Source organism: Cervus canadensis, chromosome 24 (assembly GCF_019320065.1).
Source record: "Cervus canadensis isolate Bull #8, Minnesota chromosome 24, ASM1932006v1, whole genome shotgun sequence".
Taxonomy (NCBI): domain Eukaryota; kingdom Metazoa; phylum Chordata; class Mammalia; order Artiodactyla; family Cervidae; genus Cervus; species Cervus canadensis.
Window position 1 is genome coordinate 7,713,332 of NC_057409.1, and position 13,340 is coordinate 7,726,671.

General features: G+C 37.0%; 1 protein-coding gene across 1 annotated transcript in view; it reads left to right on the plus strand.

The window, feature by feature from the left end:
* Positions 1–13,340, plus strand: part of CLIC4 (chloride intracellular channel 4) — a 69,531-nt gene that overhangs the window by 33,965 nt on the left and 22,226 nt on the right. The window contains exon 2 of the mRNA XM_043444725.1: positions 5,439–5,548. Coding sequence (XP_043300660.1) covers positions 5,439–5,548 — 110 coding nt within the window. The remainder of the gene's footprint in view (positions 1–5,438; positions 5,549–13,340) is intronic.

Genomic DNA, 13,340 nt, shown 5'->3' on the forward strand with positions numbered 1-13,340 from the left:
TGGACATGAGTTTGAGCAAGCTCCGGGAGATGGTGAAAGACAGGGAAGACTGGGGTGCTTCAGTCCATGGGTTCATAAAGAGTCGGACATGACTAAGTGACTGAACAACAACCCAAGGCAGATGGCATTTCCCACAGAACTAGAACAAATAATTAAAAATTTTGTATGGAAATATAAAAGACCCTGAGTAGCCAAAACAATCTTGAGAAAGAACAAAGAGGGAGAAATCATGCTTCCTGACCTTCGACTGTACTACAAAAGCTACAGTAATCAAAACAGTGTGGTACTGGCACAAAGACAGATTGATAGATTTATAATAAGCCCATTAACCCACCCACCTATGGTCAATTAATTTATAACGCAGGAGGCAAGAATATACAAAGGAACAAAGATAGTCTCTTCAATAAATGGTGTTGGGAAAACTGGAGCTACATGTAAAAGAACGAAATTAGAATATTCTCTGATACCATACACAAACTCAAAATGGATTAAAAACCTAAATTTAAGACCAGATACTATAAAATTTCTACAGGAAAACATTGATAAATGAGGTTTTAAAGTGTACCTGTAGTGTGGTAGTGGTTTAGTCACTAAGTTTTGTCTGACTCTCGCAAGCCCATGGATTGTAGCCCTCCTGGCTCCTCTGTCCATGAGATTTTCCAGGCAAGAATACTGGAGTGGGTTGCCCTTTCCTTCTCCAGGGGATCTTCCTGACACAGTGGTCAAACCTGTGTTTCCTGCATTGCAGGCGGTTTCCTGCATTGCAGGCAGATTCTTTACTGCAGGGCCACCAGGGAAGCCCAGCTTTTAGCATGGATTTTGTCTAAATTAGCTGCTAAATTCATGAAAAGACTTTCTTTGATTAGATTAACTTAGAAGTCATATAGAACAATCTTTGACATAAATTGCAGCAGTGTTTGTTTGGATCTGCCTACTAAAGCAAAGAAACAAAAGCAAAAATAAATAAATGGGACCTAATGAAACTTAAAAGCTTTTGCACAGCAAAGGAAACCAACTACAAAATGAAAAGGCAGTCTACTGAATGAAAGAAGATATTTGCAAATGATAGACTGATAAGGGGTTAATATCCATTAATATCCAAAATATATAAACTGCTCATACAACTCAACATCAAAACAACCAGATTAAAAAATGGGCTGAAGAACTAAATAGACATTTTTCCAAAGAGGAAATGCAGATGGCCAACAGGACATGAAAAGATGCTCAACATCACTAATTATCAGGGAAATGTAAATGAAAACTGCAATGAGATATCACCGTACACTGGTCAGAAAGGAAATCATCAAAAAGAACACAAATAGCAAATGTTGACAAGGGTGTGGAGAAAAGGGACACTTAGACACAGTTGGTAAGAGTGTAAATTGGTACAGCCACTGTGGAAAACAGTATAGTGGTTTCCTCAGAAACTAAAAATAGAACTACCATGTGACCCAGGAATTCCACTCCTAGGAATATATCTGAAAAAAACAAAAACACTGATTCAAAAAGGTACACGAACCCCAGTGTTCATAGCAGCATTATTTACAGTTGCCAAGGTAAATAATATGGGAACAAGCTAAGAGCCCATCAATAGATGAATGGATAAAGAAGATGTGATATGTGTGTGTATATATATACACACATATATACATAACATACAATGGAATACTACTCAGCCGTAAAAAAGAAAGTAATTTTGCCTTTTGTAGCGACATGGATGAACTTGGGGGGGCATTATGCTAAGTGAAATGAGTCAAATAGAAGACAAGTACTGTATGATATCACTTAAAAATGGAATCTAAAAAATGCAACAAACCAGTGAATAAAACAAAAGAAGCAGATTCACAGATTTAGAGCACAAACTAGTGGCTACTGGTGAGGGGGGCGGAAGGAGAAAGGGGCAGTAGAGGGGTAGGAGTAAAAAAAGGTTATTTTGGGATTATATGAAATTGTGTGTGGAACTTTAAAAATGTTAAAGCACTATATAATTTAAAGAATCTTTCATTTAATAAAAAAATTGAAAATGTGTATGTTGCTGTTAGAAGAAATAAAGAAAAAGCAAAACTTTAAAAATGCTATATGTATGCTTTTTAAAATGCTATATGTACCTTTTTAAATGCTATATGTTCATTTTTGTCATCAATACAAAACTGAGTGTAGAATAAGATACCATGATTCCCAGTTGTAGTATGCTTTTTGTATACTACATTGTACCATAATACCCTTCTCAATCAGTTGGACCAACTATTCATTGCAGTTGATACTCAAAAGATTGATTTAGATCCTTTAACTTTGTTGAAATGGAATTTTATTAGTACAACTTGGATTAAAGGAGAAAGTTTTGATTTATGACTACTGGAAATCTTGAGTTTTTCCACAGTTTCACTCTACTATATGAAAACATCATCTGACTAGTAACTCCCAATTTTCTAGTGGTCTTATGACTTTGGAAAAACTTATTCATGGTACTATTTCTTATTTGAATTGTTTTGAATTTTAGGAGAGTAGTTAATAAGAAGCCTTTTTCCGAATTTGTATTGGAGAGTGCACATACTGTGGTTTTTTTTTTTTTAATTAATTAATTTCACTGCACTGGGTCTTAGTTGTGGCATGTGGGATCTAGTTTCCTGACCAGGGATCAAACCCAGGCCCACTGCATTGAGACGCAGAGTCTTAGCCCCTGGGCCACCAAGGAAGTCTCCTACGTGCTGTTTTTACTTGTGCATAAAGGAAAGTAGCTTGATGAGGAGTATGAGATGTGTAACAGCTTTTGCTATACCTGAAAGAGAAGTAAATTGGTAAAACCGGTAGAAAATTATAGACAAAAGAGGTGAAAACACAGGGACGTTTGTAGTCTGACCAGGTTTTCATGAAGCAGCTAATGTACCAAGATTCTTTTGTCCATACTCTAGGATGTGCTGTGCAGACCACTGTAGGAAATTGAGGTGCAATGTCTTTGACCTGTAGCCAGTCACTGTTTACCTCCAACTTGTCTTCAGTTTAATGTGTTTCCCGGTGCTTGGATATAACATCTTCGTTACCAGTTTATTTATTTTCACACTGCTGTCACAGAGACTTGGAAAATATAGTTAATTTTATAGATTAAATACATGGAATAGGATGAAGACAATAAGCCATACTCATTCTTTGTCTATCAAACTACTGCTTTTCCAGTAAGTCTCGGTTTGTTCAACTTTTTCTTATACTTCTGTTGCTAAGGATATTAAAACTGGGAGGGAAAAAAAATGCAAAAAATAAAATAAAAATTGGAGCATATGAAGCTACAGGTTTGTATGAAAATATTAATCATCAAGCTGTGTAGACAGGTAGTATGTTACCTTTTTATCTGTGAAAAATTTAGTTGTATGTTACCTGTGTTCCATATGTTGTTTAGATGGTCAGCATCTTCTAAAAAACGGATTTGGGTGCTGACTTATTATATATTTAACCTAGTGGTATGACTTAGTACTGTAAACTGACTTGTGCTCTGAAGAAAAAAATTACTGTCCTCACTTTTCCACATCAGTGTTTCATCATGTGTCCAGCAGATGCCTCACTTTGTCTCCTTGAAAAGTGAAAGTTAGTTGTTCTGTCGTGACCCCATGGACTGTAGCCCACCAAGCTCCTCTGTCCATGGAATTCTCCAGGCAAGAATATTGGAGTCGGTTGCCATTTCCTTCTCCAGGGGATCTCCCCAATCCGGGGATGGAACCCAGGTCTCCTGCATCGCAGGCAGATTACCATCAGAGCCCTGAGGGAAGCCCCTCTTCAGGTTGTTTTTAATCACACCAAAGTTTAAGAACTAGACCTTTTTTAGAAAGTGAATTTTTGTACAAGTTGTATTATTATAAATGAATATAATTCATGCTGGCTACAATTTGGTGTTTTGTTACTGATAAAGAATGATCAAAAAATTTTTTTATGAAACCAAACATATCCCATGCTATGTGATTAGGGTGGAGTTCTGAGATCCTCCTTATATGCCCATGTATTTTGTTGGTTGTATCAATATCTTTAATCATGTAACTGCTTTTGTTTTAACTCCACTCCATTTCCCTGTTAGCATAGGAATTAATGACTTTCCTAATGTAGCATTTTACTGAAATGGCTTCTGAAGTTTTTGAGAATTACTTTAGGAAAATGAGCTATTTTTACCAACATCTTTGAGTACTTGTGTTGAAAGGTAACTTCTGGCCCTATTCATAGACTTCATGGTGAAGAGGGCTGTGTTGGCTGCTGGTCAGTGTCAGAGTGTTCTCTTCCACCCTGTAGGCTCTTTCTCTCATTTCTTGCTCCCCCTTGCCTCCTTTATAAACTCAGGGACCTACATGATGGAGTTAAAAATTTGTCTCACTCTGATTTTTAGGAAAATTTTGTGTCATTGTTGAGCTCAGTGAAATCAGCTGCTTCCTTTATTAAGTAGGATTACAGATAACTTGGTTTCCCTGGTGGCTCAGACGGGTAAGCATCTGCCTACAATGCAGGAGACCTGGGTTCAATCCCTGGGTTGCGAAGATCTCCTGGAGAAGGAAATGGCCACCCACTCCAGTACTCTTGCCTGGAAAATCCCATGGACAGAGGAGCCTGGTAGGCTACAGTCCATGGGGTCACAAAGAGTCAGACACAACTGAGCAACTTCACTTTCACAGATAACTTATCCAAAAGATATCTTCTGTTATTTTCTTGTTCCCTGAAGGAATGTGTAAACAGGATACGGGATTTTTATAATGAATAATTTAAAAATTATTATTTTAAATTGGTGATTTAAATATTGGGGGAGGTTGGCAATTAGTTTACTCTTTGGAGGCAAGCATGGTTGTCCTGTAAAGAACACTGTCTCATAGAGTAAGAAGTAATTTACATTTCACAAAACCTGTGATAGTTTTTGCCCCCACGCAAGGATATATGTTCCCCCTAGGGGTTGATTATACCTGTGCTATCCAATATGGTAACCTTTAGCCACATGTGGCTGTTTAAATATAAATTAATTAGAAGTAAATAAAATTCAGTTCAGTTGAACCAACTAAATTTTAAGTACTCATTAGCCACGTATCACAAGTAACTACTGTTTTGGACAGTGGTAGTTTCTATCATTGCAGAAGGTGCTCTTGGACAATGCTGTATTAGGCTAGCCATTTTTAAGAAGAGAAAGAGGTGAGAATTCTCTGGTGGTCCAGTGGTCAGGATTGTGTGCTTTCACTGCTGAAGCCCAGAGTTCAATCCCTAGTCAGAGAGAGCTAAGATCCTGCAAGCCACGAGGCACAGTCAAATAAATAGAAGAGTGAAAGAAAGAGGCCAATGAAAGACCTGAGTTTCTTCCTTCCACAGTGCAACTTTCCCTGTCTCCTCGTACCCTTGATTAAAAATTCAGAAAAAGGTCTGTAGTTTTGTATATCATCACTTTGACTTTTTTTTTAATGTTCATTTCTGTTTCCCAGGCTGGCAGTGATGGTGAAAGCATAGGAAACTGCCCCTTTTCCCAGAGGCTCTTCATGATTCTTTGGCTCAAAGGAGTTGTGTTTAGTGTCACAACTGTTGACCTGAAAAGGTAAGATTTGGTTATAGTTGGGGATCAACTTGAGTACATACTTTACTGTTTTCAGTTTGATCCTTTCCCCATCTCTCACTTTGCTTGCATATGTTCTCTAAAGAAATGTATTAAAGTTCAGCTGATTGATGGACACATTTAACTTGCATAAGTATTACAGATAATTCACAGTGTCAGTATATTACATGTGACCACTCTGTGTTTTTAAGAACTTATTGTATGTTTATCCTATATTTCGAGAGGAGCACCAGGAGCTATTTTAGTGTAGATGCAGTGACATCTTTGACGTTACAGGATGAGCATGGAACTATGAAGAACTTTCTAAGCAGATGACTTCTCATGTGCTAGTAAACACATGGCCAAGTATCTGGATTTTTAAAGCCAAGCATGGAATTTTAGGAAGCTGATTACTGCTGTGGTCTTTCTCATTTCATCTACTTTTCAGGGAATAATAGGAGTTTTCTATAATACGATTTTGACCATATTTGGTTAAATACAATTATAGAGTAAGAGCAATTATCTTGCTCTATGGCCCTGTGATTGTTCTTGCTAGTTGAAGGATGTTTCTAATTTTCTCTCCATAGACCAAAGTGGAGAGGGCTGTGAAGAGCCCTGATAAGCAGTAAGCTGTTTTCCTCAGGAACTTCTGTTGTCCCCTAGCAAACAGATCCGAGGCGAAGAACATTCATACTTTTTTTTAAAAAAGGTTTAAGCCAAGGGTTGAGAGCATTTATACCAATAGATAGTTTAGGATGTGGCAGTGGAAATATATTCCTCTTGACACAAACGCCACGACATGCGTTGCTGTTTATTTTGTGAGCATGTCAATCATGGACAGTGTCCAAAGCTGTCACTTGTGGATAGCAGAATTCACGTGCATTCTTCTTCTGGGCATCACAAGGTGAGAGTTATTTGACAGCTGTAATCCCATGCCCTGTTCTTGGTTATCATTCTCTGGGACCTTAAAATTTTTTTTTTTTGCTTCACTTAGTTAGATTTTGAGGACTTAAAATGTCTTTATTGAAAATAAGTCATAAAGTCTTCTAGGAGCCCCTTTGGTTATATATATGAGCATAGAAGTAAGCCTTGGAAATTGTAAGAATTAAAACTACAGGTTCATTTGAAGAAAAACCTGGCTATATTGGACAGGACTGTTGTAAGAATGAAATAATTTATAGTTACCCTTCTATTACTGTTTTTTTCCTACACGCATTCACAAAGGGAGTTTCCCAATATAACTCCTAAAAATAGACCATGCTGCTAAGCACACACCCTTAGTGTGTCTTAAAATACATGGATTCCTCCTATTCCATTTTTGGCTTGGAGTAAGTGAGTTGACTGCCATGCTTTGAAAAAAGCCTTTTTTGAACAGCTCAATAACAGTGCTTGATTGTGGTACATACCAGTAATAGCACAAAAAACGATGGGAATCTGGTTCAGAAAAGGAAGTGAACTTGTAACAGCCGTTTCTAACTCATCTGTTTCACTTTTCACTTATAAACTTTTTAAGACATTATTCCTGGAAGTTGATTGATATTTGAGGGCTTGTATATGTTTAGGGCTTGTATATGTAATGTACCCTACATGTAAAAAGTGACACAGAAGTGGGATGAAAGATTCAGGGTTTTCTCACAGAAAATCTACTACTCTAGATATATGTTTATTTCCTAGAGCTTTGTGTTAAATAAACAGAGAGCACTGAATATTAGAGCCTATATTCTTTAGCTTTCTTTAAAAATCTTAGGTCTACAGTATATATTAAAAAAGAAAAAACCTTCTTAAGATCAATTAAAAGTATACAGCTAGTAAATGGTAATGAGTCCCCTTCATTCCCAACCTTGGTCATCAAGTTCCCCTTCACAGAGATAATTGAACTTAGGTTTGGTGTTTATCATTCTTCCAGATCTTTTCTATGAGTTTCACCCTTATATGGGCTTCCCAGGTGACTCAGTGGTAAAGAGTCTGCCTGCCAAGTAGGAGACATGGTTTTGATCCCTGGATTGGGAAGATCCCCTGGAGAAGGAAATGGCAACCTACTCCAGTATTCTTGTCCGAGAAATTCCATGGACAAAGGAGCCTGGTGGGCTACAGTCCATGGGGTCGCTAAAGAGTTGGACACGAGTGAGCAACACCACCACCCTTAATATGTAGTCTTAACTAAGATTTCAAAGAGAAGGTACCTCAAGAAAGTAAACATTGGCTCAAAAAAAAAAAATGTAAATAGAATAAAGTTGTCACAGAAGAATAAAACATCATGTAGTAAAAAGTACCTTTAATAATTTTTAAAACTTTAAATGTGACTGTTTTTAGAAAGCTGTGGGGGAGAAAAGATTTGGTGCCCACAGTGGTTGTTTTCCTGCTTTTTCTGATAATTGCCTAATTTCTTGGTGAAATGTACTGATCCCAGAACAAGCTGGTGGAGAGCAATAGAGCTCTACTGAGAGCTTTTTAGAAGCCCACTCTCTGCTCTCAAAAAATTATTGTTACCTGACATTTCATCCATAAGAACAAGCCAGTTTCTAGTTCTGGCACTGTATGACAGGTTCTCTTTGCAGCTCAGTTGGTGTTAATGACTATGCTGGAGGTATTCATGTGCCCCTGTGAGACTTGGAGCAACCTCCCGTTGCTTGCCTGCCAGCGCTGCCTTGATACTCTTGTGGGAGTAATTTCTAAACCTAATTTTTGGTTTATGCTGCAATCATATTACAGAACTTTTAGATTAAAAAAAAGTTTGTAGGCTTTAGGAGGAATTTAAGTTTTTACCAACTGCCGTTTGAACAAAAGCTTCAGGCAAATGTAAGTGAAAATAATAAAATGTGGGGCACATTTCAAGATGTTATCACATCATCAAAAGGGGGGCAGCCATGGCATAGTAGAAAATGCGAGGGGCAGAGGCCTGGATCTGTGCAGAGAGAGCCTGTCCCTGGTTTCCCTGGGACCTCGGGCAAGCTACCTTATCTTCTTGGAGGTCAGTTACCTCATTTTTAATCTCAGGAAGGAGGAAGGGGAAAATAAACTGGCATTTCTTCAGTGTCTGTTACATGTTAAATATCTTCACCATACTTATTAGAAACTACTCATATCAAACCATGTTCAGACCTTTCATTGAATAGAATTATTTTATCACACTGGTGTTATAGGGCCTTTCTGGCTAACAGGTTCATGGCAGTGATCAAGATCTTTATTTAAGGACTTCCACTACCTTCACTGTGTTCAGAAGTTCCTAAATCAGAGGTCAGCATCATCAGAGCACAAATAAGCCTGAGAGGTAGGCTGGGGTAAGAGAAAGAAGAAAGCATGAGAACAGTAATGAGAGAGACAGTCACACTGACGGGTGTAGCTGAGTGTGGCCATGCAGTTGTTAGGGTAAACTCCTCTGGTTTGGGGAACTGAGAGTAGAAATGATAACTTTAAGAAATTAGTTTTTTACTTTAAAAGCAGTGTTATATTACTAGTGCATAAAATTCCTCCTCCATGATATTCTCAGAGAAATTAAGTAAATTGGAGAAGACCACCTTAAAAGTCTGAGCAGTATTTGTTTTCATTTTCCATTCCTATCTTAAACATTGAAACTCTCATCCTTTGAGGTGTCTAATTTCCTTCTGCTTTAGAAGTCTGCACACCATTTGTAACATTGTGTGAATCAGACCCACAGTAAGTTGCCATTGTCATGGCATAAAGTTTGGAAGATTACTATGATAGTTTAAAACAATTTTGAAGTAATTTAAAATGTTACAATGGAAAAAATGATAGCTCTATATCTTAAAAAGACTTATAAACTCAGAACTAAATCTGATTTCCAAGTATATTTTTGAGGTAATTTGCTTTCATTATCACTTTCATTATCTCTGTGGTTCCACCCTTCTGAAAATAGTCATTAGCAAGTTGAGAGATCAGTTTGAGTTCCAGGTATGTCTTTAGTAAACAGCAGCTTGAATAACATGTACAGAGAGACTAAGTGGAGTGAAACAGTCCAGCCTTTTAGAGAAATCATTCATTTCCTGCTGCTGGTCAGGCAGGAAAGTACAGACTCTGTCCTTTCCCTTCGTGAAGTTGACTTGGGCTGCGTGAAGCCCTTGTTAGAATGGTCCTACAATTGAAGATACATGTCTCATGAATGCATTCTGAATCACATGTATACTTTCGGTATGTGTGTGTGAGAGACAGACAGACAGGGAGAATTTCATTGCCATGTGTCTTTATGTTCTTTTTCAAGATAATTTCAAAGATGGAAATCCTGTTGAGGCCACTAAGAGCTGAATTAGAAAATTGGATTGTAAATGAAAGGTTTTTTAAACCTGTTACCAGTGTGTGTTCTGAGTGCTCGGTCACTTGAGTCATGTCCAACTCATGTCCAGACCCCATGGACTGTAGCCCTCCAGGCTGCCTCTGTTCTTGGGATTCTAGGCAGGAATAGTAGAGTGGATTGCCATTCCCTCCCCCAGGGGATCTTCTCCACCCAGGGATTGAACCTGGTGTCTCCTGCATTGTAAGTGGATTCTTTACTGCTGAGCCACGGAAAAGCCCTGTTATCAGTATACATTCTGCTTATAAACTATAAATCTGTTAAGAATTATTAAAGTTGTATTTGATACCTTTTCATAGATGTTATTTTGTTTTAAAATGATTGCTCCACAAATTGACTTTCAAGTAGACAGGGGTCAGCAGTATACCACATTTGATCACAATAAATAAAATCCTTTAACTGGTTGAACTGGGACACATAGGCAGATGCTTAGTAATGGGATCTTGGTGTGTGTGGTTTGATGTCCACAACAATTCAGTCATTCAGTTAGTGATTTAGTATTAGTCAGAATATAGCAAATCTAGTGAAGAATAATTAATAGGAGTAAAGTGATCTGAAACAAAAGATTTGTGTTGTTACTTTTTTTTTTTTTTGCTTATTTGCCATATACTATGTCTAGCATTCTCTTGACTTATGTGAATTAATTTTATGTCTGAAAAATCAACACCTTTAAAGTTTTAAAAGGAAACTCAATTAACAAATAAGTCTACATCCTTAGTATTTTTTTCTATTTAGTGAGTCGACTAGTTACATTTGGTCATTTTTAAGAACCAGCTCCAGTCTCCTGTGGCTGTGCTATACTCATTTTTACCAAGCAGCTGGAACTGAGCCACCAGCCCAAGGGCCTCCAATTGTTTGTGCTGAATTAAATTTTAATTGAAGTTAACCCACTTAAGTTGCTTAAAGTATTAGCTTCTATAAGGTGCCTCCTTTTCATTCCTTCTTTCTCTTTCTGTTTTTTTTTTTTGTTTGTTTGTTTTAGTTTTTTCTCTTTATATATTTCCTTTTTTTCATTTGGAAACAAAAGAGGCAATAACAAAATAATTTTTTTTCGTCTAAATAGAAGACTACTATAAAAAAAGACTTACTCTGATGAGTAACTGTGAAAATAAATAGCCTCCAAAACATTCATGCTCTCATATCAAGGCATGAATTCTATGCACTTTACTTTCCTAGATATCTGTTAAGGGAAATATTTGAATGAATTGCTGAATACTTATTGAAGGCCCTTTATGAAATAAACCAAAGATGTCCTGAAAATTTTAGCCATTACCTGTTCAGTTTCATTTTTCTCATGTTGCAGTTCTTGAAATGTCAAGTTTCGGTGAAGCATCTGTAAAAACGAGCCTTTGTGGGTCAAACAAAACATGAGACCTTAGAGTGCCCAGTGAGGACTCGAAGGTGAAGAATCTTAGATTCTATCTGGTTGCTGACTTGATAATAGCTTCTAAGTGAGTCACTTCAGTGCTTACAGCTTGTCCATTTGAAATCTGCTGATCTGTTTAGAGGCATTAAAGTTTTTTCTCAAATCTACTTTCACTTGGAGCAAGGACCTAACATGATTGTCCTTCATCTTAACAGTTAATCCTGGAAAATAGTTTCATCACCTTAAAAAAAAATCTACATAGCCTTTCAGCAGAAACAAGAAGGATTATTCACTAGTTGTGCATAGTTTCACTTTACTTACACACTTCTGTTAATCAAATTTCTTAGTACCAGCTAATGCTAAATAACCATCAGACTCAAATAGAATTTTGAACCATCAGATTCAGAGTTTAAAATTGCCACTTTCATGAACACTTGTATAAAGTTCAATTCACTTTCATACCCATCATTTAATTTGATCTTTATAGACAAATCAAGTCTTATATCCATAATACAAATGAGGAAATCTAGGCCCAGAGAGGATGTGATTTATTTAGTCACATAGCTGATGAATAGCAGAACTGTTCAATTTGGGACTTTAACCAGGTTCTTTTTATTTGGTTTTTTGGTTCTTTCTTCTCTACCATGCTAACTTTATCCCTCCTCTAACAAATATTTTTGTTTGGAAACCTTGAAAATTGTCGTAATTTATTGTAGAAGTAGTAACTGCTATTTATTTTGCCACCCTACCTTATGGATTATTTTATAGCATTGATTTCCTTCTTCTCCTTTACCTAACTCTGCCCTGTTCATGAAAAAATGATTACCTTATACTTAAGCATTAATGGACTCTTCGTTAGTCATAAGAATGTTAGTGGATATGTTTTATAACTTTGAAGTGAGAAAAGTGTCTTCCGGGTGACCACAATTTGTGTGTGACAGATTAAAGGATGTTCTTATTCATCACTGGCATTGATGGAAGATTTGTGTATTTTCTTTCTCGTGTATTTTATACAGTTTTATTAGCCCTCCTTGCAGTGATGAGTTACTATTGTTCTTTCTTACCTTTGTGCTACTTTCTTAAAACTTTTTTAAGTGTTAGGAGTTGGAAATAAATATATAAACCCTAAATTGTTAGGGTTTCCGGACTCTTGATTTTGTGTATGGTCTTTCTGAGTTGAGGAGGAAATAAATTATAAATGGGAACAAATGTGATTCTGAGTGAGAATATGAATGGGTGACTTGAAGACTAGAGATGACTACCGTCTTGGACATGCTGGACCCTTTAGTGATCAAAGAACAGATGGTTAAGATGAGTAAAAAGGAATAACAAAAAGAAACCAGTGGCAATTCCCTGGTGGTCCAGTGGTTAGGGCTGCTGTGTGCCCATGCCCAGGTTCAGTCCCTGGTCAGAGGACCTAATATTCTGCAAACCATGCAGTACAGCCAAAAACAAAAAAAGAAACCAGTGAAATGAAAAAGAACAATTCTAATTTGGAGTTGAATGCTTATATAAAAGTTACTGGAACCCTCTAGTCATACCTCACTATTTAACTCACGTTCCATGTATTCCGATTATTTTGTGCTCAACTTTACCTTGTCCAACCAAAGAATGCTCAGTAAAAGAATAAGAGTTGAAAATCAGATCAGATTTTGCCTTTTAAAAGTTCTCTTCTGGAATTTAGGTTATTGCAGAAGTCGATAAATAGTGTTACTTTTTCTTTGGCGTGGGATGGAGATATGCTGTAGAATATGAGTAGAGGGGGCCCTGAGTTAGAACATCTGAGCTGTTGGGATAATTCCTAAGTCCTTGTATATTTGATTGGAATGTAATAGTAGATGAGGCACTCTCCAGACCTAAACTGAGAGAGAGTTAACGTGGTGTGGGTGGGGTAAGGGGAGGTAAAGAAAGGGAGAGAGAGAATTGATGTGAATTAGCCCAGGGGAAATTGATAAGCTGGACTGAGTATAGATTTTAGGGTACACTCTATTTTAAAAATTCTTTTTAATGACAAAATATTTTACCTTCATCATACACTTAAAGATATCCTTTATTTTATTCAAATTGTGTGCATTTGTGGTAAGGAGGGAAGGAAGGAAGGTCTGTACTAGGGGAAAAGT